A 27,991-nucleotide genomic window follows, 5' to 3' on the forward strand; every position below is an offset into this window, starting at 1 on the left:
TATGAACCTGAAAATGAGCATAATAAGAGCATTTGAAGTACAAATTTGAAGTACTTGTAACTTTACTTGAGTCTTTTCTTTTCATGCCACTTTCTACTTCTACTCCGCTACATTTCACAGAGAAATATTGTACTTTTTACTCCACTACATTCATCTGACAGCTTTAGTTACTAGTTACTTTGCTAGTACAAATTAAGATTTTTGCACACAAAACACATGTAGTTTATAAAATACGATGTTTAATTATAAATTAAACTAACCAACAATGTATGGGCATACCAGTCCAGCTGAGATGATTAGACCATTAAACACTTAGTTGATTGACAGAACTGTTTGGATCGTTTCCATTTTCAAAAATGTGAGGATTTTTCTGCATTGAGTACTTTTAATATTCTAAGTACATTTTCCTGATGATATTTACTTACATTTACTTAAGTAACATTTTAAAGGCAGGACTTTTACTTGTAACAGAGTATTTTTACAGTGCGGTGGTATTAGTAGGCTACTTAATTAAGTAAAAGATCTGAATACTTCTTCCACCGCTGGCCACTCTACTCTCATGTGTTTAGCCCATAGACAGTATATAGGTTTAGCCTCCTTCTCTTCCGGGGTGTTACGACGCCTCATACATGTCATCTTCCGTTTTTCCCCTCTGTGGCATTAAGCACCCCTCATACACCGGCGCTGCACAACATATATTGCGCAACAGTGTGACCTCCGCCTCCTCGCACGCTTCTCCAACCAGACCAAACCAGCCATTCATCCAGCGTTTGCTGCTCCAACTGCACTGCAGCAGCATTCCCAGCGTAGCCGTCGGAGAGCAGCGATGTTTTCTTGCAGAGCAGCCTGGCAAAGGTGTGGGCCTCTGGCTCGCAGAGCAGCCTACACTAGGTTGCCCCGGGATGGTGAGTTTCTTCAGCCTGGCGTTATAACAAAACCCAAACCTGAATGTTTTTTTTTTATTTTTTATTTATTTAAATCATTACTTTCTGCACAATCTATGTTCTTTAAAACGTAGACGTTGTCTCACGGTCATGTGTCGCCGCTTGACTGAAATCGGTGGAATAGTACACGTTGTCCTCGTGTGCATTTCTCTGCATAGCTGCATCTCCAATTTTGCAGAATCGCGATGGCTGCCCACGGCCACTGAAGGTCAACGTGTTTTTTTTGGCTGATCTTTGACTGAATGACTTTCTGTGGTGCATTTAGGTCACTCTTATTTAAAGTGTGTCTTTTAGGCCATGCTTTTTCGGGGTTTCCTCATGGAGGAATGACACATAGCCTACACTTGAGCTGGTTGTTATTTAATAATGACACATGTATCCACTGCTAGTGTTAAACGGAGCAGTAGACTGCCTGATTTAAAATTCATGCCGCTGTTTGTCAGCTTTTTTCCATAGGCTGCTTTATAAATGGCATGTGTTACGTTTTTAAACCGGTGTTTGAACGTGGGCCGAACCGTCAATACTAGCAATAATGTTACAAATGAAGGAGCCGCGCGCGGTGTTCTCTGTGAAGTTACGGCCATTGAAAGTTGGTTTTAAACCTGAATGTACGCCATACGTATACATGTGTAAGTGACCTTCAGCAGGCTATGGGGAGCCTGGAAACATGGTTGCCTCTGTGAGTCACGTGGTGTGCTTGTGTGACGGTATTCTAACGTAAATAATGCCCAGGCACGAGCTATACCTCTACAGCTGATAAACTGGCGACTGTCTTTATCTGTGATGAGCTTACATAACCATAGAGGACACATGGAAACATTGGACACCCTGGGTGTCAGCACATGGGAGCGTATGGGCCACCCGAAGAACCCATTTCTCTGTTATCACTACTCATCACTTGTGCTGATATGAATCAGCATTTTTAGGTTCTGTTACTTGCACCTTAAATGAATCCAGAGTCTGTCCAAATTCCTCCATTCCGTCTAATTCAATTTTATTTATAGTGTCAAATCATAGCAGATGTTATCTCAGGACATTTGACAGAGAGTAGATCTAGACCACATCTAGTCATACAGACTAGGGATAGACCGATTATGGGCCCTGGCTGATTATCGGGGCTTTTTTTTTTTTTTGCCAGTTTGCAGATGATCTTTACCTGCGTTTTAGTTGACTGATAACCGATAAAGTTGATTAATTAAAAAGTGTTCTACTATGGCTCGGCTACAGCTCTGTCTGTCCCTCTGCTTTGGTTTCACTCACCACTGAGTCTGACTTCATGTCCCGCCCACAACACTATCTGACTATTGGATTTTGTAACATTCCAAAATCTTAATTTTGATTTTAAAGATTTTCATTTTCACTGTATATGCATATAGGTTCCAAATATCGGTTATGGGTTTTCTTAACTACTAATAATCGGTAATCAGTCTTGAAAAAAACAGTATGGGTGGATCCCTAATACAGACAGCATTGTAACATACAGCAGACCAGCAAAGGTCCACTTGCAAGGCTTGCTTTTCTGGAACTTTTAAACTGCGGGGAAAAAAAAAGTGGACCTTGAGTTTTGTGTTCAATAGGTCATGTTTGGCTGAAAGATTGTAGCCAGCTCGTGGTCTCTAAATGGTCAGGTGTAGCAGCCATTACACTTTTCACTTCCATATCTAAAACTCAGTTTTTTTTCCAAGTTGTCAAAGTGCTTGGCCTCCTTTTCTTGAATGTCCAGGCTTCCCCCCCACCAACCCTTCTGATTTCGGGCAGCGCCTCTTGGCTTCTGTATCATAACAATAAGCCAGTGCCTAAAAAAAGATTATAGCATGGCAAGCCTCCCTACAAGGGCTTGCCTCTGTTGTCTTGCAGCCAGGCACAACTGGGGTATACCGCGGTTTGAAAAAGTCACTGTTTAAAAACCACAAATGTCTTCAACGACCGAAAGTGCAGTTTAGAAATCCCTTTCCCTGCCATGAGTGCAGTGCATTTAGAAATAAAATACATTGTGTTCAATGAAATTACCCAGAAATTTCAAAATAATAATTTTACTGTTACTGTAAGTGCAATACCCTGAAACCGTGATATTTTGGCTGCAGGTTATCATACCGTCAGAACCGGCCCATGCCTACAACAAAGCTGTGGCCACTGTATACGTAAAAGTCAGTAATGAGACATGTGTAGCCCTTCCCCACTCCAGTGGTCCCACTTAACCAGAGGATGGTATCATAATATAATCCTGTGACCTCTTGACCTGCGTCCTCTCCTCATGTCACGGATTTTCACCTTCTAATCCGCCCAACTCTTACCTTTTTGAGACTTGAGCCGATTAGCCAGTAAAAATAACAGGGTGGCAGGGAGTCGTGTCACAGCCCTGGATACTGGATTAGTTCCTGAGAATATGGCGCGTTTAATACCCTCAACACTGTACGTGGCAAAGCTCATTGGCCTTGACTTTTACAAAAACATCTAGTTAATGTCTTAGGCTCACAGAGGACATTTGGTCAGTTGAAACAATTGGAGGCATTCATTTGTCCTGTTACTTTGACTTATCCATTTGACGTAGGGCTGTCCTCGACGGCCAACTGTGGCGTCGCCTTTGTCTGGGCCAAAAATTAGCACTGGTACACGTCGCAGAGACTACAGCTGGCGATCAAATACCACGTACATTCTGCGCCTGCGAGAGAGGAAATAACTCTCCATAGCGGCAGGCGGCGGTAATCTATTCATCATTCAACAAGAGAAACCGGATAACGCTGCTATGATATCCACACAGTGTTCATACGTTTTGAAAAAACCTGGAAAAGTTATGGAATTTGAAAAATGCAAATTCCAGTCCTGGAAAGGTTTTGGAAACATAAAAAGAGCCAGAAAGTTTTGGTAAAGTCATGGAATTTTTTTTCCAACACAGTATAATAATATGTGATTAATAAATGTATTTCACGTCGTCCTAACCTCAACGTTCTATTCGGGGAGCGATATTATGAATCCCACTACCACATAAATTCATTTTATTGTTAAACCTCTGAGGGTAAACTTTAACACAGATTTTTATTCTTATGTATAATGTCGACTGACATTTTCAGGAATACATAGTCATGGAAAGTTGCCAAAAATTATTGGTTAAAATGCGTATGAACCCTGTCCACAACAAACGGCGTTTGCTCGATCAACGGCAGAACGCTGCTTAACCCCTGCCGGGAAGACAGCCGACACCGGGAGATGGCTAACCAGACCGCTTCCCAGTCTGTCATCCCGTTCTCTCGGCAAAGAAGTCTCCCTGCGGAGGGACCGAATGGCCCGCTGCTGGCTCGTTAGCTAACGTTAGCTTGCTAATTTCACCAACCCAACATGCCTTTTTATAAAAAACTGGTTACAGAAAATTAGCCAAACAAAATTGTCACTCATCTGGCGATAGCACTTTGCTGTCATTCAATTTGACAAGAGCGTGTGAATTAAACATTAAGTTGTTACATTTGACTAATTAAGAGGCTGGCTAGTAAGCTAGCTTGCTTGCTAAGGGGCTCATTGTTTAGCGGTGCACAACAGTTAGCATGAGCGCTCCGCGTACAGTAAACTCAATTAGTCTGTTACTTTATTTGACAGAAATCTATGCATTTTCCTTTTTTTGCAATTCTGAGAATTTTGAAAAACAAATGTATATTATGCTTGAATAAATTAAAACCAAATTAACAAAACTGGTTGAAAATATAATATTATTTAAATCACTGAGAGAGTCAGTTATACAACCTGTCTCTGGAGATAAAAGTAAGATTAGCACTCATATTCAGGTTTATCTTCTGCTTGTTTAGCGGTTGTTTGCTAAATTGCTCTTAAACCCATTTAGAGAGGATTTTAATTGTCATTTTTATTGTTGGTTCTTACCATTTTGGTGCTGGTGATTTTCCTTTTGGGGCTAGCTAAAACCTCCTTTTTTTGGGGGGGGAGGGGTGCCAAGAATTCCTCTATACAGCAAAAACCATGCAAGTGCTGGCTGATTTCTGGCAATCTAAATATTTTGTTCCAAATCCAATCAGATTAGGAGGCATCATGAGCCAGGAGAGTGCCTTAGGGTGCTTTCTCACCAATCCCTTTTTACACTGACAGAGCTGAAGCTTATGGGCTTGTGCAGCACATTATTCCTATTCCATCGACAGTGGGGACACATGGAGGCAAAGCAGTTGAAGTTGAACTCTTTCCGTTTTTTTAAACCTCCTAATAAATGTTTAAGTCGAAGTGAGAACACCTAATAAAGGCTCCATTAGGGAAAATCTTGAGTTATGAAGTACTTCATAACTGGTTTGACAAAGATCTAACGTGTGACCTTTGACTGTTTCCAGTTGTGCAGCGGCGACCAATGTCATCTGTTCCTGGTGGGTCTGGGGAGAACATAGTCTACACTCTGCTGTGTGGTGGAGCCTTTGTTGGTGCTCTTTCATACGTAAGTTGTATTGTTTCTGTTCCATCATTTCAGCTTGATACTATGATGATACTAACCAACACTTAACAAGGTTGACCACTACGGATGTTTACATTTAACCGTTAACTGACAAGAAGTATTTAATACTTCAGTTAAACTGTTAAAAACAATATTATTGAAACCAAAATATAGAAGTTATTAAAGTGTGTGGTGTTGGTGTTTTTTTTTTTTTTTTTTGCATTGTAGAAGAATACGAAACCTTTTTTTATTTTTTTTAAAGCAATTTTATTAGTTCGTGGCTCTCTGCGGTGCAAAGCGTAGAGCTACTCCTAATTTGATCTCCATTTATTGTAAGTAATAAAGCAAAAGGATCACCCTGGAGCTCTGTAGAATGGCCCCTTTCTTTGGTCTAACAGAAAGTTCTAATGTTGGGGCCCCCTTTTGTGTCCACACCTCTGAGTGACCTTGTGAACTCTCACCCAGTTTGAAGATGTCTGCCTAACCTAATATACCCTCTCCCCCAGGAAACTACTTCTTTCCTGGGCGCTTTTTTTTTTTTTTTTTTTTTTTTTTTTTTTTTTTTTTTTTTTTTTTTTTTTTTTTTTTTTTTTTTTTTTTTTTTTTTTTTTTTCTTTTTTTTTTTTCTCTCTCTCTCTCCAGATTCTTAACTCTCTCAGATTCCTGCCTATCTAACTGAAGTCAAGAACTGATACATGACATTATATTTAGAGAGTCATTTTATGCATGATATAGGAAGACATTATAAATGATTGTCTTTTAATCAGGGCCTTGGTGTAGCTTTATGTTGTTGAAGCTAGGCACTTAGCATGTTAACTTTTTTTTCTTTCTTCACAAGCCACTCATTTGGCAATGGCTTGACTGTAACGGACGTTCATTAATATCAAAAAGTTACACATTATAGCTTTAAACTGACCATAGTATTGTGACATAAGTATCGTGATAATATCGTATCGTGGGGCCTCTGGTGATTCCGGCCCGTAGCAGACGCACAGCTGACAACCTCGCAGGTGGAGATGGGCTTGGACGGCTGCAGACTTGTGTCGGCTGCGTGGACGCACAAGCAGTTCCAGGAATGCGTCCATAATGATGCACGGAACATCGTGGCTGCGCGACCGGTACAAGTAGGCAGCTGTCCAAGGACGCGGAGCGTTTGGAAGGGCTAGCTGGGACGCCGTTGCCCACTTGCCATTAATGAACATTTAACTAGGGTCAGCTTTCGGGCCGATATTTATTTATTTATTTATTTATTTATTTATTTATTTATTTATTATTTTTTATTATTAGCATCCCGTTGACAATGCTAACCTTATGTCCTCAACAGAGAGCTACCTAAGTCCAACAAATGAGCTAATCCTGTAAAATGAGATATTTTTGTGTGAAATGAACAGAATGCCCAGATTCTGACTTTCTCCTCTCTCCACAGGCATACAGCACCGTGTCCACAGACAGCGCCAGGTTCAATGATCGCATTGCCGAAATCAACGCCAGACCCAAGACAGAGTGGGCACCTAAACCATGGCCACCTAAGAGTAAGTATTCTTCACCTGCCACTTGAATCTTTTCCCCACTTTACCAGAATACACTAGTGCTGGTCAGAGCCTGTATTTATCAAGCCTCTGAGAATTACTCACAAGAACACTGCTAAGAATCGACTAAAGAGTAAAAAAAAAAAAACTGCACTTAAAAGTTAGTTGTCAAGCATCTGTCATAATTTGAGTGAAGTGTAGGACTATATCTTAAGTGTCAGTCTTAGAGATGATTGACGAACACTTTGCTGTGCCAAAAAGGGGATTTTGGATGACATAGGCATGGACCAATCACTGAATTAAGAATATTCTCAGATTTTTTTTTTTTTACTTGTTCTTGTTGTGTAGTTAAAATCCACGTTAGTGTCTCTGATAGCTGTTTTTATTTTAGATGTGCTTCCATGTTGGCTATTTAAAAAAAAAAAAAAAAAAAAAAAAAAAATCATCGGTATTTTAGCCAGCAGCGTTGGCTGCTTTTGCTGGTTAAAATGAGTTACCAGCAAGAAAAAAAAAAATCTGCTGCTGATAGTTCAACTTCTTCTCAAGTTGAAGTGCTCCGTGCAAGCCAATGACTGAACCTGTCCTAAGAGTGTTTGTGACGGATTGCAGTCCAACAGGTTTTTCCATAGTTGAAAGACATAGCTGATCAAGTCACATCAATTTCAATATAACAAAGTTACTCTGAACTGGGACTGTTAGTACGTGAAGAAATAAAAAAAGATTAACATGCTAAGTGCCTAGTTTCAACAAAATAAGGCTATGCCAAGGCCCTAATTAAAAGACAATCATTTATAATGTCTGCCTATATCATGTATAATAATCAAATAATCAATGAGTTATGACTCTTTAAATATAAGGGCATGTATTGGTTCTTAGAATAGAAGATATTTTATTCATCCCCACGTGCCCAGCAGCTCACACATAAACACACATTGCCATACACAACACAGTTCCCCATAATAAATAAATAAATACAATGCAAATGCATACACAAGAGAGTTAAAAACAGGATAAGAGCAGCATAATTACAACGGATCTCCTGAACCTCTCTGTCCTTAAGTTAGAGAGACAGAAGTTTGTGTGTGTGTAGAGAGAGAGAGGTCAAGTGGGTCAAACATCCAGCTTAGGAATGTTTCCTGTGGGGGGGGGTTATGTTAGATATTTCTAACTGGGCGAGAGTTCACAAGGTAATCATGGATATGGAGAAACCTTGGACTGAGGATGCACTCGGAGGCCTGGATACGCCTATGTGCTGTTAGGAATATCATCTTAAAAGAATGGCTGGCTGGCTGGCTGGCTGGCTGGCTGGCTAGCTAAATGTTGTGAACATTAAAGGTGCTCTAAGCGATGTTGACGTTACTTCATGTTGACGTTCGAAGTATTGTATACAAAATGAGGCTAGGGTTGGGTATCGTTTGGGTTTTTTAATGTAACAACAATGACTTATTTCACCAGTAAATTGCTGGTAAACGACAAAAACAAGCACCAAATGGGAAAAGGGTATTTTACAATAACTTAAAATGCACCACAAGGTTGGCGAGTTTCAAGTAAACTCACCATCTGTGTTGTTTTTCCGACAATGGCAGCTGCGGACTGTTGCGTCCCAGTGTTGGAATCCTCTACAGGGAAATACAGTCACACTTTACACCGCTTAACGTTAGCTGTCAGCATTTTAACCATTGTGTTTAATTCAGCTACTAGCTAACGGTAACGTAGCGTCCTGTGCAGCGATGAGAGAGAGAGGGAGAGAGATCAGACACTGAACTAAGGCACTGAAATTTTCATTCTTATTCGGCCTCGTTACTACAGTTTACGTGGGAACCGGTGCCCTATTGGCTCTGCATTTCAGTAGCCAACCCTATTCCTGAAACGGGTCATGAACGTGCATTGTGGAAGTAGCCTAGGTGCTAACGCTACTGCGGTGAGGGCTCAACCAACTCCTTCTTGTCAGTTATTGGCTGGAACACGGTTTGTTAGGTTCCGTGGTGCAGGTTGGCGCATTTTTTTTTTTGTTGCCGTTTGTGGAGCCTGGGCTGTCTACAGAGACAGCGGTTGTTGTTTTTTTACAGTATGTTCAGAGGACAGGCAGCTAGCGGATAGTGAGGAGATGTTTGCTGAATGGGACCAAAAAAAAATGGTGTAGCCTAAAAAACGCGTGACATCACTTAGAGCACCTTTTAATCAGACTGCCACAAAAGTGTTTCTGCCCTCTGCAGATATAATCGATTACCATTAAGATAACTTGGAGAAGTAGTGATTTTTTTATTTATTTAATTTTTTTTTTATACAGCCTTTTAGTCTCTGAACCAAGTCTATTTATTTGTGAGTAAATATTTGTCATTGGTCAAACTGTTTTTGTGTGGCATTTTTAGGTCTTTATTTTTGACGTGACAGCTTAGACTTGTAAGGGGAGAGAGGGGGGAGGACATGCAGCAAGCAAAGGGCCGCAAGTCAGAACTGAACCTGCGGCTGCTGCGTTAAGGACTGAGCCTCTGTATATGGGCATGCGCTCTACTGGGTGAGCTATCCGGGCACCCTTACATTTGAATTGAACCACTTTTAGTAGGGGAAACGAGTATCCTATTATCTGTATCTGCAGTTACTCAGTGTTGTGGTATTAGAAATGAAAAGGTGGTAGCCATCTCTACTTGTATGCTAAAACTGCCGTTAGCATCGTGGGGTTGGCCAAATCTGGCTTTGTAACCATTACAGAAATTATAACATTTTAGATGGTTACATTTTAAACTTAAAACAAACCACTCCACACATTACAAAGTAAAACTACGGCCAAATTTAATGACAATGGCATGAATTTTCATCAATTAATAATCAATACCCCATGTGGAGACAGTTGCTGGGTTGTGCACAATGTGTGAGGCCTAATGGGTCCCACTGTGGACAGCTCCTGGTGCTGAAACGAGGCCAACAAACAGCAGATGAAAAATGAAACTCTATTGTCTTTCATTAAAACACACATTCATTATTTAACCACACAAAACGATGATTTTGTGTAACACGAAGGAGCATTGGTGCGTAAAGATAAAAAGCGCTGTTGTCCAGTCTCCTTTTTAGCTCCTGTTTTCTCCATTTTTCTTTCTGTGGTTTTTGAGTCTTTTATCAAGAGGTGCAGTCTGTCTGCCTTGCCTTATGACACACCGTTCTGTCAGAATGTAAGTCTAGGGGCGGCTATAGCTCACCTGGTAGAGCGCGCGCCCCATATAGGCCCTTCTTGCCAGTGGCCCGGGTTTGAATGCGACCCGTGGCACTTTTACTGCTACTCTCTCTCCCCTGTTTCCTGTCTTTCTTTAGCTGTTCTAAATAAAGGAAAAACCCTAAAAAATAACTTAAAAGAAGATAGTTAGGTTTATTAACAAGGTCTAAGCTGGGTTGGCTTGCACTAAAACAATGATGAGAATAATTCAAACAAATGAAACATAGTGTGTCCTGTGTGTAGCTGTGTTTGTGTACTCAATCAACAGTGCTGAAATTACTGGTCCTGCCATCTGTTTTTAGCAGTAAATAATGTATGATAAAGGGTACGCATGAAGCTCTAGAGACAGGGATTCAATGAGGACACAAGTATGCTTGTTTTTTATTTTTATTTTTTAATCCCTCTAATCATGCAAGGATCACTAACCACCAGAACCATCTATTAGAAATTAGGGCTGCTCGATTATAAAAAAAAAAAAAAAAAGAAAATCACAATTATTTGGGTCGGTATTTAAATCACCATTATTTAACGTGATTGCTCATTGACTGACTTTTGGAAAGAAGTTGCATTTATTGAACTTAAAATAAACCGTTAAACAAATCAACAGCGGAAACACCTTGGACTGTGAAATTTCCCTTAATACTTTTTAACTGCCCGTGCCATTCAAAACCCAAGACCAAAATACGTAATGTGTAACGGTTTCTCTCGATTACATTGTTTTTGTGATCATTAGGAGTCGAAAACCAAAATTGTGATTTAGAATTCCATTTATTAAAGTTATATTTAATTGCACAGCCCTATCGGTGATGTAGTGTGGTTCTTTAATTCACACGTAGCCTCGTTAATGGGCTGCTCTGCCTCCCTGTGAGCAAACGGATTGAGTTCACCCCGAGCAAGGATTGTGGGACAGTCCCAGATTATCCCAGGCTTATTTCAGCAGTGAGGGAACGTCACTGACAAAAACGCACAACTGCAGAGACTGAGCGTAGCAGCCCAGCTCAGTGTTGGAGACCCACACACACACACACAGCCGTAGTGCCTGCATGTGAAATTTTGTATCAAGACGTTCAGCAGTCAAACCAGTTTGGATGTTTTGGTCGCCAACTAGAACAACCCCACGGACTATTGTCAGTGGTTCATCAGTTAGGAATTGGTCTTTTTATTGGAGATTGTATAATCCAGTGAAGTGTTTTCATTTGTGCTGCAGTTTGACAGCATTGATTTTTTAAAAATCCAGTGAGTTCTGTACTACATACGTTCTTTATGGGAAGACCTACACACACAGTAAGACTGCAAATAAATGAGGATAAAGGTTTATAAATTAAGTAGAACTGAAACAAATATAGTCAATGGACAGAAAATTATTCTTAATTATTTATTATCTTAATTATTATTCAATTTTGACTTAAGTTCTGAATCCCATTTACATTAGAAAAATCTTTTGTGGGTTTTAAATCAATAATGCCAACACCTCTCGGGTTCACACCTCTTAGTTGTGAATGTTTGCTGGTTTTCTTAAGTCTTCTATGTGTTGTGTGGAGCAGGGGGATAACGGACCCCAATGCAGGGAGAGGCAGGCAGGCAGGAGAAGGTTGAACTCGACGATTTATTCACAACAACAAAAAAGGCAGAGTTCCAACAAACTAAGGTATCCAAAAGGGCAGAGGGGAAACACAAGGTGTCCAGAGGAGGCAGGCAAACAAAAGGCTGAGAAATGCTGAGCAGGATGCAAACAGACAGGACAAAGCACAAAACAATCTGACAAGACACAAAGGGGAAAACACCGATGCTAAATAAACTAGGAAACGAGCAAACCAGGAACAGGTGAGACAACAGGTGAAACCTGTGGGGCAGGACAATCGGACAGGCAGGAAAACACAGGAAGTAAAACTAGGCAAGACAAAAAACCAGACAATACAAACAAGAATACACAGTTAAAACAGGATAAACAGAAACACACAATGAACAGGGAATAAGGAACAGAAGTATACACAACAGGAATATACAAAACAGGATACATACAGAGATCTACAAACAAGACAACAGAAATAGAACAAAATACAAGGCAAAACACCAAAACCATAACACTATGATAATGAGATCAATATTTTGAGGGTTTGAACTGTTGGTGAGCCAAAACAAGTCAAACTTGGGCTCTGGAAAATGGCAATGGATATTTTGCATCATTTTCTGCCAATTCGTAAGCCCAAACGATTGATTGATTGAGAAAATATGCCACAGATAAACCCAGTGAAAATAGCAATAACTTGCTGCCCTAATGTGAAGGATAACTAAATAGGGACGGACGTACATGTAAGGAAAAACTGCTGCGGCACAGTGCGAGAGTTTATTTCTGAACTTGGTAATAGTAGTGTCTGGCAAAAACATCCAGTTCCCCTTACTACCATTTTGAATTTTCACCCACATCTCATGATCTTCATTAGTGGCTGTAGTTCACTCTGTTTTTAGTTTTTTTTTTTTAAAGATGGGCATGGAGCTACAGAAATGTTGTCTCCACTCGCGATTACCCTGCAGTGTTACAGAGTGAAGGTTCCTCTCTCCCAAGTGATCTCTGGCCGAGTACAGACACCTGCTGCCGAGAGCACACAAACCAGACGACAGACGCTTTTAATTTGGTTCGCTCATCAAATTACTGACAGAATTAGTCTTTTATTAGTGACAGCTGATATGACCTGCTCACTGAGATGTGCATTACAGTAAAGAAACACAGTAGAACATAGTAAAGAATGGCTCGGACTTTGATCGTCTTTTATTTTAGTCAATAAAAAAAAAAAGTCTTACAATACTTCTCGTATCGGGACTTCTCTAGTGACATCACTGATTGGGATGTGGCCTAAATATGACATGCTTATCACCCAGAGAAAGCAGCGCAGCACTACTTCCTTCAAATGTGACTTTGTTTATTTGACATTTAAAAAAAAAAATAAATAAATACAATTTGTTTCCAGTGTCTTTTGAAGTGTTTGAGAAGCTTTTCCACCCTGGCAAAAAATAAAGCGATTTGCCCATTCTGATAAAAATGTAAATTTGACAAAAGTAGACTTGAAGGCCTTTTGGATCCAAACCAATGAATGCATTGATTCTGTCTAAATGCTCACATTAGTCCATCTTTCCTGTTTCCTCTGTGCTTCCCTGTTCCCCTCCCGAACACAAACTCATTCAGTGTTCCCCCAGAAAAGTTGTTAAGCCCTGTGGCAAGTGCCGAGCGAGGGCTCGGACCAGTTAAAGACAGAATTAATTTAGAGCCCGATTTTTCTGTAAATCCCAATAGCTTCTGTAACGGAATCATGGACGGAATCGTGAAATTTAGAATTAAAAAAAAAAGCTGTAAGACAGATTCCATAGGGCCCTTTAAGTCGGTGCTAAAAGCTAACTGGAAAAATATATGACTACGTCTCAGTTTCCAACCGAGCCGCCCCACTGTAACTGTAGATTTAAAAAAACGTCTCAAAAAATAAATTCATAATTCCCAGTGGCTTAGGCCTGGTGGGCCACCAGGCTTGCATACACTGGGGGGGGAACCCTGTCCTTTCCTCTAAACACAAACATCCTCTGGTCCAGCACACACGGCCTTGTGTATTCTGTTTGAATGTTATATCCATGTTTGTGATCACTGACAGTTTGCTTTTATTTGTTCTGGCCAGCAGACTCTTAACTGCCCGTGCTCTATTGTAGATGGTTGAGATTAGTTTACTTGATCGGTTTTTGAAGTGTGACTAGAGCAAACATAGCGTGTTGACAGCGTACTGATACCATCAGCAGCAGCACGCTTACTGTGCACTAATGCCTAGGAGAGAAATCCATTTATTTGGCTTATGCAGGGTCACACTCACTGCTGGTCTCAAGATGACCCATTTGAAGTTGACATCGCACACAATAAGAAACGATCCCATCTAGGGCTGAGTATTAAAAAATCTAGTTGGCTCCACAGAATTAAAGTTTTAAGGGTTTTGGTCCCAAGAAGATGAGTCCTAATGAGTCTTTTGTCCATCAAAACAGATTTCCCATTTTTAACCGAGGCATTGTTTAAATGTAATTCGTTGTACAATATAACATAATATGAACTTTATATTCATGCTTCCAAAGGATAAATCCTTTGTGATAAACAGTATGGCAAATAATGTTTTTATTAAATCTCCATTTTTACTGTTCTTCATAGAAAAAGCACATCTAAAAAGGCAAACGGCATGATCAGCATGTTCAATAGAATACAATGGATTGAAAATGTTTTTTGTTTTTTTTAAATAGGCATGGGCCGGTTACAGGTTTCAAGTTTTTAAGAAGAAGTCGGTTTCAAAACTGCTAAGATTTTCCATCATACTGTTCCTAAGGTATGAGCTGTTTTTTTGAGTCTTCAAGGACAGAAAATTCAGTTTAGAAATCCCTCTCCCTGCCAGTGTGCAGTGTGTTTTTAAAAATAAAATACATTGTGTTCAATGAAAATAAAAAAAAATAAAAAAGTTGTTTTTTACCCAGGCATTTCAAAATAATACATTTTAAAGCTGTAATTGCAATACCCTGAAACCATGATATTTTAGCTGAAAGGTTATCATACCGTCAGAATCTCATACCGGCCCATGCCTAGTTTCAAAGGTGTAATCGAATGTAAACGGTTACAGGTTTCCAGATTTTGGTCAACCGTAACCGAATGAGGGAAAAGTTAAACGTTAACATCCCGAAGAAACAAACCCAGAGTTCCTTCTTCCTTTGCAAAAGCCTGCATTTCTTTACTGCTCAGCAACTGAGCTGACTACTGCTGCCGTGGCTTTTTTTCTATGTGAAACTGATGTTTCTCTTTGCTTGCAGGCAAGGACGAAGAAGAGGGTAAGTTGGGTCAACACGGATATTTAGCTTTCATTCATTCTCATCGCTGCCTGAGAACGGTCTGAATGCTCACTGAAATGTTGGCATGGGCTTGATTGTGCTTCTAATAATTTCACACTAATCACATGTCTGTGTTTTACCACTCATAGTTCAAGATTAGACCGTTGACAGTGGGAAGGAAACTTGACAAAATAATGTACACCGAAATTAAGAGGGCTACACCTAGAGCTGGGCGATATGGAGAAAATCAAATCTCACGATATTTTTGACCAAATACCTCAATATCGATACCGCAACGATATTGTAGTGTTGACTATTGGTGCTTTCACAAAATATTTACACAATGAGATTTGAGATCAGTAATGTGGATATAATGACTAAGTGGGTAAAGGCAAATAATAGAAGGGTCTGGTAAGTTCAGAAAATGACATCACTTTACTGTAATGCAGCCTTTAAAACCAGGAAAAGACACCACTTATGCCATATTAGACGATATCTAGTCTCATATCACGATATCGATATATCGATATATTGCCAAGCTCAAGCTACACCTGTGATAGTAGCTACATAAAGCTCTCACAGGTGCTTTAATACATTTGTATGCATGCTTGACAAAGCTCTTATGAACATAAAAATGTAAGATGAAATAGAATAAATGCGGCATTAGTACAAATTTGAAATTGAATAAAGTAATTTTAACTTGATTTTAAGCGTACAGGATTGCCCTCTGCGTCAGTGCCGCAGACTTAAGAGACCGCTACAGCTGATGATCTCAGCTGTGCTCAGATTGGCCCATTTGACTTTTCCTCAGTGAGAAAGTGTGCATTTGGCACACACTGAATGGTCGTAGTGCATTCCATTTGCACTCGGAAGTGGGATTTCCGAGCTGGAAACTCGGACAACCTTGCAGTACCCCGAGCTCAAAATCCAGCATGGCTGCTCTGCCAGCATCAACGGCAGTGAAAGCAGTTATTAGCACTTCTGTCTTACTATTTATGTCTCACTAAATCAGTGGCACACAGAGTCCTGTCCGTCTTCTATCTGTCGACGTGTTGCTACGCTGTTTGTATGCGCAGAAAACGACTTAATCCGTTATCAACTGGCATTGCTAACAATGGCTAACCTGGCTAGAGCTAACGCCGCAAAGAAAAATCTGACTTGTAAATGGAACGCATTCACCTCCAGGTGTGACGTCATTCCCAGCTCAGAGTTCCGAGGTAAATGGAACGCACTATTAAAATTAGACTTTGGCAGAACACAATAATGGATTCGACTGAAGGAAATTCAACTCAATTTGAACTTAAAAAAACATCAACTGTGCAGTTTTGTGATGCATACATTTAACAATTGCACATGTGCGTAAATAGTGCAGAGGTTTGCCTCTGAATAATAAAGCGACAGATTGAGAGGCATCAAAATTGTAAACTGCTTCCTGTGTAGCGAAGTTTTGGCTTTAGCCATATTTGTAATTAATCATACTTTTTCTATTGTAGCTAGTTTGGGAATATGTATATGCAACATACCCTATTCCTTACGGAGCTTGGATATACTTGGCCAATACGTTTTGACAAATCTGTCCTACAGTATGTGACCTCAGTCCCACCTCTCCCGAATTTATCCTACTGGCTTAGTCCCCAATCAGTCCCCTCCTGTCATACCACTCAATCCCTCTTCTCTCTCGCTCTCTCTCTTCATTGTGTTCTTCATTCCTCTTGTGTTGGAAGAGGCTTTAGATAAAAACGCAGTCTTGCATCATTTGAAGACATCTCTGTTCCAAGTGAAACCAACTGGTGACTTTGTTATTTGACTTTGTAATAACTAAAGGCTGATTTATGCTTCTGCGGTAAGTTTACACCGTGTCTACGTAGGTGGAGATACCGACCCCTACGCCGTAGCCTGACGCGCACCTCTCAAAACATTTAACTACACTTATGTGACGCACGTCGCTCAACCGTGGCTTGGTAGTGTTGCCGACTCATTTCCTGGTTCTCCTTCTCCATAAACAACATGAAGTCAAGGAGAGAGTTAACTCTTCCTGCTACAGATTTCCCACTGTGGTCAGAAAGCACAGGGGAGACACTTTGGCTACGTTCCGACTCTAGGCAAAAGTGGCCCAAATCCCATTTCCTATTATTTATTTATTTGTTTGTTTGTTTATTTTGGGGGGGTCAAGTGTCCAGGTCAGACTTCTTCAGAAGTAGTGTCAACACTCAAATCTAGCCCAGATCTGATTTATTTTTATTATTTTTTTCAAATCAGATTCAGGCCACTTCCATATGTGGTCCTGAATCAGACCCAGATCTGATTATTTTTTTTTTTTTTATTTCTTTTTCTTTTCAATGCAGCCGCAGTGTGAACAACCAAGGTGGATTTGATGCGACTTTTACCTCAATAACCCTCGCTGCGCCCTCTCTCCTTGCGGGGAGGGGCGGGGCCTCCTGCTCCCGGTGCAGCTGTCAACCCGGGGCGGACTGTCCTCAGTGTGCCCCAACCGCGTCAGGGCGGGGGGATCGGCTCACGTAAAAAGGCGATGTCTGCAACCCACCCGACCCGTCTTAATACACGGACCAAGGAGTTTAACGCGTGCGCCAGAGGGTCGCCCCGTGGCGCAATGAAAGTGAGGGCCGGCGCGCGCCGGCTGAGGTGGGATCCCGGTCACTCGGGGTCGGGCACACCACCGGCCCGTCTCGCCCGCGCCGTCGGGGAGGTGGAGCGGGTGAGCACGTGCGAGGGCGAAGCCAGAGGAAACTCTGGTGGAGGCCCGTAGCGGTCCTGACTTGCAAATCGGTCGTCCGATCACACAGACCTCTGTAGTGAATTTGCAGCCATAACCCTACAAAAGGCCAAAATGGCCGATTTGTCTCTCTTTCTGTTCATTCTACTCCTCCTCAGCATGGCTGCCATTACACAAACATTTTGAAATAAAAGTGAAAATGCTTACTTCGTCCATAACTTCCCTAACTTTAGTGCAACAGCGTGCTGCGTCTGATGTCATTGTTGTTCTTTTGCGCATGCGGGTCATTTTAAAACTGCAAACAGTTCACACAGGAATCTGATATAGGCCACATTTTAAAAGGTAACGTGAACAGCCAAACAAAAAATCGGATCGGAGCAAAAAATTTGTATTAGGCATTAAGACTTGCGGTGTGAACGTAGCCTTTGTTTCTCTCACTATGACTTTAGAGTCACTACTCCCTCCGATGCGATCACAATCACTCTCATTTGCTCTACCACACACACACACACACACACACACCGGCCCTGCTATTCTATTAAAGAGATCAACGCACACAACAACACAAGTATAAACTTCAGGCCACTTACCTTACGTAGGCTACGGAGAAAGCTCTGTGTGGACCCTCCGCACAACCATAAATCAGCCTTTAGGCTTCTTCTTCTTCTTCTTCTCATAGAGCGCTCAACATCGACATCCCCAGCGCATCTTGGTAGCAGCCCATATCCATTTTGGCTAATTCCCATTTATAGCTTCTGTGGTTGCTGTTAGATTGACAATGCCATTGTTGTGTAAATTGAACTTGGCTTTTTTGAAAGAGCTAGATTTTTCTTCTTCCGTTTCTCTAACTCTATGTCTTTACTCTTTTCAGTGTAATGCTAAAGCTAAGGTCCTCTGTGGCCGCATGGATATTCGTCCTAGAACTGGACTCTTTGGATCTGAACAGGAAAACAAAATCCCTCTCTCCTCCTTCCCTCCCCTCCTGTACTGCTCAGAAAGAGAGTGCTCTACTCGGCCTAAAACCTCGGGACAATTCTGTGGACGATATTGATTCTGTGCTCCTTTCTTCATTATTTTTTTTTTGCCTCTTGCTGCTAACTGCTAAACTCTCTGAAGGTGCTAAATGGACTGACAGAAGTATCCGAAACCAATGTTGACTGTTGACTTTTCTTTTGTCGATGGACTTTATCATTGTTCAACACAACTCTAGGTTTAAATGTTGGAAGAAAAAAAATTGGCTATTTTTGTGGGACATTAGCTCAGTTGGTCAACTGAGCTGCTGTGTAAAGCTATTCATGCTAACACATTAGCATGCACTATTGTGAGTGATAGTAGTCCATTACCACAATCCATGTTTGAGCTGATGTAGCCAGGTTTAGATTTAGCGAGACTTTCAGTTATGGCAAACATATTACAGCAGTGGTGTTTTCAGTACAAATATATACCATAAATAGCGGTAAAAAACGATGACATTAAAAGGCACAAGCCATAACATAAACTGTTATGGCATAAACTGTCTTGTTACATTATCCTGGAGACTGCTGTGTTTATATGTTGGAACATTGGAGGTATTGTTAAAAGAAACCTTTTTAAATGGAAAATATACTTGAAATTTGGGTATTTTTATTATTACTATTATTATTATTACATTTTATAGCATTTGAAAATTTTTTTGGAAATAGTTTCAAAACAGTATCATGACTAAACTTTGACATATACCTATCAAAATAATTCATATTTTCTGCTTTTTTTATAACTCAAATTAGGTTTAATGTCATATGAATTGGGAGATACATACATACATACATACATACATACATACATACATACATACATACATACATACATACATAAATTCATTTTTGGTTTTGCCCTGGAAGGCCAACAAATTCATGGTTGAGGGGAAGACAACACGAGGGTTAAATCATTATGAAATGCCAACGTGCCAACAGGCTAATATCACTCCCAATGGTCCAACGCCCCATGTGTTGAGCACCAGAGTCAATGTTGATTCCTGGGCCAGTCTCCCACAACCTTGGTGTATTTTTGTTGATGGTAAATGTAGAACAAATGGTGGAGGGAATCTCTGTTAAAGAATAAAGACGCACAACCTACCTGGGCTGTCTTGGTGTCGGTCTCACTGTCACGCTCACTTTTCAGACTTTCAGATAACCCATAGTTTGTTGATTGGATGGTAAGAACCAAGATTCAACTTCACCCCTTCTACCCTGCACCTTAACCCGTCCTCCTCTCCCTCCCCTTCCCTTTTCCCCTCTCTCTTGTCTACAGTATGTCATGCTCCTCCCTGTCTTTGAGTTTGCATGCACTCAATGTAGTGAATGTGCCGCCTCCTTGGGTTTTTCAGATGAAGTATTCGCTGAGGCAGTGGTCATTTTTGGCATGCCTAGAAGTAGTATTTCTGGATCAGCCTGCTGGGAAGCATCAGCTGTTAAGTAGCTCTGTTTCCATCCAAATGCCCATCAGTCTCATTTTTACACAGTTGATATACTCAATAGACTGTAAAAGGAAAAAAAGATTTGTTTCCACTTCCTCCCACTGTACAAAAGTGAAGCCAAAATATCCCGGATACGTGCGCTGCCATCTTGTAATTTTGGAGCCAGAGTCTGCGCAGTAGTGATTGGAAGTCCCGCCCATACACCCGCACGACCAATTGCGAGTCAAGCATGACGTTTCACCGTGTTTTTATGGCATCAAACTAATAAACCAAACGTATCAGGAAAATTAACACTTGAACAAACGGTGTGTTCAGAACGACTTAAAATGGCAGAACCAATCTTTAGGAAAAATGTATTTGACGTGTACTTTAATTTTTTTGTTTGGCCCATGTCCCATCTGCTAACATAGAGGGGGCAGGGTTTATGACCTATACTGCAGCCAGCCACCAGAGGGCTATCCAGATGTTTTGGCTTCACGTATACAATCATTGCATCAACCCCTGATATAATTTGGTATACACTTGAGTCTGACTTTCCAATGAAAGGCAGCAAGTTGGAAAGTTGAACCATAAACTGTGACTGCAGCGGCAAAGAGCAGTACGAGGAGTGTTTACATTGAAAACAACTGCTCCTTCTAAAAGCACCTAACATTTGATAAATGTAAGATGTTCAGCACATGCATTTCTGTCATCGACATTGTAGAGCTGTCACTTTTTCAGTTAAAATAATTGAGAGCTAACGTGTAACTGTCCAAATGAACTCCAATGAAACCCTCGTACAGTAAGTTACTTCCGATTTGTTGCCCTTTAACACCATCAGGCTCTGCTGTATTTTTAAAGGGCAGCAAACAACCTCACCTTTTTTATCCCAAGATTTTTCCACCTGATGGTATTTAATCCAAAATGCTTCCAAAAATTACTTCTCAGATGGTTTATCGGTTTAGCACCACTACCTAGTTTCCAACCTTTATTGCAGTAATGAAGAGCACAAGTATTTGATTGTAGGTAAATGTATAAATAAAAGTAAACTGTGAATTTTTGATGAAGTAAGATGTATTACTGGTCAAATGTTTATTTTCCCCACGTTGTAATGGTTGTTTGAATTTCATATAAAAAGTGACAGCCCTACTACATTTGAGTGTGCATTTTAAAAAAGAAACATTTAATCAAATGTTTTCTCTCCATGGTGTAGTTAACACACCTTGGATGGAAACTACTACCACTGCTAAATAATGTATAGTGCTGCTTTTAATGTATTGTGCTGCGTTTTAAATGTTCATCAAAATATATTTGAAAAGAGGGATTTTTGCTTGCTTTATCTTCTTACATGCAGCATTTCAAACTGCATGCGTCTAGAAAACGCACAGTGGCTGACTACTGGCTGCTCACTATAGTAGATGAAGTGTCTGCTACAAAGTAGGGGTGTAACGATCGATGTATCGATTCAATGATCCACGATCCAATATTATCGATGCAATGTAAAAATGGCGATGCATATATATATATATATATATATATATATATATATATATATATATATATATTTTAGAATTTAGTATTTTTATTACAGAGAATAGTTTGTTTTAATTTAAATGTCTGGAGAAGCTCCTTTTTAGTAAAATTGTCAAATCATATTTTAGTTGCTTTTGTTTTTAAATTGCTATAATTGTAGTTGTGTTAACTGGGCATATGGTATCCTATCTATCGCAGGCCCCTGAATTATATCGAATCAATATCGTATCGTGATAGACTTTAGGATATCAGTATTATGATAAAACTCGTGATTTACACCCCTACTGTTAGCCCTGTGAGTCAAACCAAAGCTCTGGCTAATGCGCTCCTTCTGGTTCTTGTCTTCTAGCTGGAGAGGAGGAGGAGGAGGAGGTGGCAGCCGAGGAGGTGGCAGCCGAGGAGGCCACTGGAGAGGCTGAGGTTGCCGAAGAGGAGGTTGCTGTCGCTGCTGCCGATGGCGAGGCCGAGTCCGTCGTCGAGGCGGTCGCCGAGGAGGCAGAGGCTGTCGTAGAGGCCGTCGCCGAAGCGGTCATCGAGGCTGCCGAGGCCGTCACCGAGGCTGCCGAGGCCGTCGCCGAGGTTGCGCACGAAGTGGAGACGGTCGCAGAAGAAGTGGCTCACGTGGCCGAAGCGGTCGAGGAGACGGCCAAGGCTATCGCAGAACCGGCCGCCGTCGCTGCCGAGGAGCCCGAAAGCAACGGTACGACTTCTTCAGCTGAGGAGGAGGCAGCTGCCTCTGAGGCTTGAGGTTCCACATACTCACTGCAGGGAGACGCGCACACTACCAGACACACACTTGACTCTCACCAGACACACAATCGCTAAACCTCTGTAATTAAAGAGCCGCTGACAGCAGGTCTTTTTCTGCCCTCCCAGCACTAGGAACAATAAACCAGTACCTTACGGTCACTGTCTAGAACCACTACAGGTTAGCTGCTTCTCCTCAGGTGCCTCAGGTGGTAAAAAAATGTATATTTTGCTCTTGTATTTATTGGTGTGGGTAGGGCAACGTAAGGATGACTTTTGGTTTTTTTTTTTTCTGGTGTGCAGCGTACATCACTGTGTGATGTATATATTTGTTCCGATTATTATTATTATGGGGCCTAGAGATGTTAAAACCAGCAAGGCCATCTTCTCAGCAGGTTATTCTTGATTTACAGCTGCACACCACAGGTGAGACATTTCCAAAGTGGCAGTGAGGTATTTTATTGTGACTCATTTGCAGTTATGGGTGAAATAAATGTGATCACTGTGAATACAAACATCCATACAGATTGGCACTTATTTCGCACAGTTAATATAACTCAACAACCAGCTAATTCGCCTGTGAGAATACCACTTGCCTTTTTCTAGCGCTAAATCGCAACTCTCATGACCCTTTTCAGAGAGAGCAGGTCTAGACCGTACTTTCAGGTTCACACACAAGTAAATGAACGTAGAGAACAAGCAGGAACAACCTTCAAATGTTGTGATATCGTTGGTGTCTTTTTGTTATGAAGCCCCGAATGCTGTTTTTCCAAGATTTGACCAACACTGTATTTCTTTGAAACCTCTGTAATGTTGTACTTCTTCGTCGGGTATCACAGAGCAGGCAGTTGAAAGGGCGTTTTCACACATGTAGCTCGTTTGCTTTGTTCCGATTCAGGGGCTAAAAATTATACAATATTTGCATTTGTCTCTTGGTTCGTTTGTGCTCACACAGCAATGTTGAACAGCGACGAAACAAGACAGATTTTTGGGGAGGCAAACGCTCCCTCTCCAAACAAGCAACACCCTTAAACTGTCATACAGCTGTGTATATCCTACAGCAAGATGAGATGGCTCTGTACAAACTCTGTAACTGCTGCAGTGGGTTCTTTTCCTTAACTGTAATGTGAAACTCATAAGAACTCCATTAGGTTTCCAAGTTATTCAACCCATATGTGATCATATTTTTATTTTGCTTCTAACTACATAAGGAAACAATAAAACTTTTATCAAACCGGAAAGGTTTACTGCCGTCTTTTATTTGTCTGAATTTTTTTAAGTAAGGATATTTCTAGCCATTCATTCCAGTTTAAAAATGACATTTTCACTTCTTTTGGTTTCTCCACAAATGTACTAATAGTTTTCTGTAAATGTTAGAAATGGCAATTTCTATCATTTACAGAAATTTCATATTGAATGTAAGTCTTCAATATTTATAGATGCAAGCTTGCCTTTTCATTGAGTAAGCATTTTAAAATACTTTCTGTCCTTTCAATTCCTTCTCACTGCTCTCTGCACCAAACTCTACTTTGCTACACCATCAGAAATACACCGGGACTTCTGTATTTAAAAAGACAACCCTTACTTTTTGCACGGTTTGCATTTTAGTAAAATAATTTTCCAGAATGTAAAGTGGTGTTTCCAAATGCCACCAAAATTGCCCGTTATTGCTGGTGTGCTGCTTTGCTTTTGTCTGTGGCAAGCAGGCTGTGTATTTTTCCTATTCTTATGGAAGATCTTCATTGGCTTTTAGCACTGCATCGATGCCCCTTCTGACCAACATTGGTTTCCTGCTGCACCATTTTGTTTCCCCTCAACTTCGTCCACTGCTGGGGGTTGACATTGCACCTGCATGTAGTCACAGTTCACCAGATAGATTTCCTGGCACTAGATCCCCTAACCCTAAAAAAAGGGTTGTCACAAATGTTACCTTTGGCTAACCACTACAAGTTATTTGAACTTAATGTAGGAAATTATAACTTGAGCATCAGTGATGTTTGGATGGCTGGATTTTGTGTTACAGTGCTGCTGGCAGCTGCCTCTGATCTAGAGGTACCAAAAGATAACCAAACAACAAAAAAAAAAAAAACACCACAAAGAAGAAGGTATTTTTTTTTAAAAAAAAAAAAAAAAAAAAATTTTTAAAAAACAAAAAAAAAAAAAAACAAATATTAAAAAAAAAAAAAAAAAAAAAAAAAAAAAAAAAAAAAAAAAAAAAAAACAGTAGAGGCACATGAAAGAGGCCCCATTGTTGAAGAGGCCCCAGCACCAGTAGAGGCTGCACCAGTTGTTGAAGAGGCACCAGTAGAGGCTGCACCAGTTGTTGAAGAGGCCACAGCACCAGTAGAGGCTGCACCAGTTGTTGAAGAGACCCCAGCACCAATAGAGGCTGCACCAGTTGTTGAAGAGACCCCAGCACCAATAGAGGCTGCACCAGTTGTTGAAGAGGCCCCAGCACCAGTAGAGGCTACAGGAGTTGTTGAAGAGGCACCCGTAGAGGCTGCGCCAGTTGTTGAAGAGGCCCCAGCACCAGTAGAGGCTGCAGCAGTTGTTGAAGAGGCCCCAGCACCAGTAGAGGCTGCGCCAGTTGTTGAAGAGGCCCCAGCACCAGTAGAGGCTGCGCCAGTTGTTGAAGAGGCCCCAGCACCAGTAGAGGCTGCAGCAGTTGTTGAAGAGGCACCAGTAGAGGCTGCGCCAGTTGTTGAAGACGTCCCAGCACCAGTAGAGGCTGCGCCTAAAGAAGAGACCTCTGCACCAATTGTTGAGGCTCCAGCACCAGTAGAGGCTGCGGCAGTGGTAGAAGAGGCCTCAACGCCAGTAGAACTGGCTGTGGAACCAGTTGTGGAAGAAGTCGCAGCAACCCCTGCTGTGGAAGTAGCCACCGCGGTGGTGGTGGAAGAAGCAGCTGCAGAGACCCTGGCAGAAGGTCCCAAGAGAGAGTACATTGTTGTGGTTCTGGAAGGAACACCGAAAGCTGAAAAAAGGCCAAAGGTGCTGGGAGTAGGGCCCTTGACTGGAAGAATCATCCAAGCTCCAGAAGAGGATGATGCCCCTTCTTCTGAGGTACCAGATAACTTTGTTCTTAGACTGATCTCAGATTGATTAAAGACTCCATGTATGGAAATTGATTAGTATCTAAGTGACCGGAGCATATTTCCCATATGTCTCAGCCTTAGTTGTTAAAAGTGTAACAGTGTTTTGAGAGAGGGCTGAAGAGACCAATTTTTTATGTCAGATTGCTTCAGTATAACTCAATATGTAATGGAATTGCTGTCAATCAGTGTGGGCTTTTAACATGGATTTTTAAACTCTGCTACTCAGGGTAGGCGACGTCTTCTTAGGATGCAAATGCAGTAGTTCCAAATAAGGTACTGAGCCTTTGATTATTTTTACCATGGTAGAGTAGTCTGTGGACATGACATACTTGTCATTGAGACTGAACATTCCAACCCTTTAGGTCCACATTCCTATACTTTAGGTTCAAATACACGCTAGGGATGTGGAATAGTTTTTTTTTTTTTTTTTAAATGTATTCCTATTGGAATGTGTTCATATAGACACAGACAATGTACAGTTCTATTGACTTTTGTGTTTCTGTCCTCCCATCACAGTAAACTGCTCCCGAATGATGACTTTCTATCCTGCAGAAGAAGAGGATGTGCCTTTCTCAAACCCTTTCCCTTTCTCCCTTCACCCATAAAAATGCAAGGCACAAAAATGTAGTTTCAGTGAAAAGATACACATACCGCAGTGTTTAAATCAATGCCTACTCTATGGAACCATCCTCCCTCACATATTGGCGGTGCCCATATGGCCCATTACTGTGACACTCCACACTGACTTGACTGTATAGTCCCAGCTGCGCCCAGTCAGTAGTTGAACAGATCTCTGGTTTATCATGTAGTAGCCTCAATAAGAGTTCTTGTAACTTCTGTGAATTGTAACCCGACAAAACTGAGCCATTCAGTCACCCTATTTTTTTCTTTTTGTACTGTTACAGTGTTCACTGCCTCAGAAATCACTCCAGTGCAATACCTTGATACTCATCACCGCATCCTGTTAACCCAGGCTCTGCCCAGCCACTTGTAATGTGAAACTAGTGTTATATTGTAAAGAAGCAAGGCCTGTTTTTATTCACCAGCATTCTTTTCAATACCCGGCCTCAGGTTTTTCTCTGGAAAAAAAACTTGCTGTAGTTTTTGTTTTAGGAAGAAAGACCATCCTACCTCACCGTGTTCTCAGTCTTTAAAATGACACCATAGACCTCTTCTTGATGCAGTCACAGTGTTACAGTTCCTAAGCCGCTGACTTCAAACACTGCATTCTTACTTTTCAGAAGCTGTAATTTGATCACCTAAACTTATCATGCCAAACTAAATAAGGCAGGCATTTGTTGATTACCCTTTAATTGTCTTCCTTTTTTTAAAGGGTAATTTAACACTGGAACAGAGGAAAACTGCTGCTCTGCTGTCATTGGGTCAAAAATCTTAAAGCATGGGAGTTCAGCCCCAACAAGATGTAGCGAAATGTTTATTCAAACCGAAACGGCGGTGCATCGAACACATGCTCCTTTTTTTGCCGTCGCTGCTGATTGGCTAACACCTCTGACACACCCACCAAACGAGAAAAAACATACCTCAAAGATCGTTGCACAATGATTCACACCGTTCTAAGGATACATGAGGATCAACCCGGAAACCATGGCAAAACACAGTTGTGAAATTGAATGTGCCCCATGTACCCTTCTAGCCACACCCCCAGTTGGTGATGTCACAGCAGGATTTTGACATTGATTTGGGGTATGGCCAGGCATGAAACAAACTTGAGAGGCCACCGGTGTTTTCCTCTTTATATTCAGTGTTGAGTTACCTTTTTAGTTTGTTCCTCCTTAATTTTGTAGACAGTCTAATGATTATATAGTGAATGTATAACATTTGGGAAATCCTCTGATATTATGTTGCAATCTTTTAAACTTTGGCTTATGTTATATGGATAGTGCAACAGTCCTTGTATCATTTGTATCCACATCTCCTCCTTAGCCATTGATATAGATGCAAGGGTTGGATAAGGGAATGGATAAGTAGCCGCATGTTCTTTCACTCTTTGCTTTTTCTTGTCTTGTTCTAGCCGTCCGGTCTGCGTGGATGTATGATATGAAGGCTTGCAGCAAGTATGAACCGTAATGATGCTGATGTGCTGGTGTGACATGAAATGTGTGTGTGTTTTTGGAAGTGTTGCAGTACGTCTGAAGTAAAGTCTCCAGTATGAAATGCTTTGACAAGTCGCTTGTAGTTCTCTCTTCTTTGATTTCTTTTCAGATTTTCTCGCCTCCGCTGTCTGAGTTTCGGCCTTTGTTAGCTTTGTGTACGCTATTTAAAATGGATCACTGAGGGGAGAATTGAACTTGCCTGTTAGTATGGATTTAAAAATGGGAATGATTTTATTCTGAGGTTTCTATGATAGGATGCGGGGTGGATGCCTTTGACTTAGCAAAGGAGAGAAACTGACGGTTTCACATGTTACTGTTTTTCTTGTTTTTGCAAAATAAAGCGGGATTAATCTTGAATTTACATTTGAGTTTTCTTTCTTTT

At 41.0% G+C, this 27,991-nt stretch overlaps 2 protein-coding genes across 4 annotated transcripts; both read left to right on the plus strand.

Annotated features, from left to right (window-relative positions):
* The first annotated feature begins 652 nt into the window (after positions 1-652).
* mgarpa (mitochondria localized glutamic acid rich protein a) lies at positions 653-23,641 on the plus strand. Of its 3 annotated transcripts, none has more exons than XM_039812891.1 (5): positions 653-905; positions 5,270-5,370; positions 6,794-6,899; positions 14,935-14,952; positions 22,003-23,641. In XM_039812891.1, exons 1-5 carry the CDS (start codon positions 827-829, stop codon positions 22,398-22,400), a joined length of 702 nt encoding a protein of 233 aa, XP_039668825.1. In that variant the 5' UTR covers positions 653-826; the 3' UTR covers positions 22,401-23,641. The 3 variants fall into 3 exon arrangements, with proteins under 3 accessions (XP_039668825.1, XP_039668826.1, XP_039668827.1); XM_039812893.1 differs by lacking the exon at positions 22,003-23,641 and adding an exon at positions 18,558-19,800 and having other exon boundaries at positions 662-905; XM_039812892.1 differs by lacking the exon at positions 14,935-14,952 and having other exon boundaries at positions 656-905.
* Positions 22,763-27,970, plus strand: LOC120566515 (fibrous sheath CABYR-binding protein-like). Its single transcript, XM_039813042.1, has 3 exons — positions 22,763-22,826; positions 24,625-25,463; positions 26,012-27,970. Exons 1-3 carry the CDS (start codon positions 22,763-22,765, stop codon positions 26,012-26,014), a joined length of 906 nt encoding a protein of 301 aa, XP_039668976.1. The 3' UTR covers positions 26,015-27,970.
* Positions 27,971-27,991: the final 21 nt, after the last annotated feature.

The sequence above is a fragment of the Perca fluviatilis genome, chromosome 10 (genome assembly GCF_010015445.1).
Source record: "Perca fluviatilis chromosome 10, GENO_Pfluv_1.0, whole genome shotgun sequence".
In the NCBI taxonomy this organism is placed as follows: domain Eukaryota; kingdom Metazoa; phylum Chordata; class Actinopteri; order Perciformes; family Percidae; genus Perca; species Perca fluviatilis.

Bases quoted from the DNA above. Each gene is read 5' to 3' on its own strand.
- mgarpa (XM_039812891.1), top strand. From the start codon at position 827: ATGTTTTCTTGCAGAGCAGCCTGGCAAAGGTGTGGGCCTCTGGCTCGC. The intron at 906-5,269 runs GTGAGTTTCTTC...GACTGTTTCCAG, and splicing joins CACTAGGTTGCCCCGGGATG to TTGTGCAGCGGCGACCAATG. The intron at 5,371-6,793 runs GTAAGTTGTATT...CTCTCTCCACAG, and splicing joins TTGTTGGTGCTCTTTCATAC to GCATACAGCACCGTGTCCAC.
- LOC120566515 (XM_039813042.1), top strand. From the start codon at position 22,763: ATGTTAAAACCAGCAAGGCCATCTTCTCAGCAGGTTATTCTTGATTTA. The intron at 22,827-24,624 runs GTGAGACATTTC...AAAAAAAAACAG, and splicing joins TTTACAGCTGCACACCACAG to TAGAGGCACATGAAAGAGGC.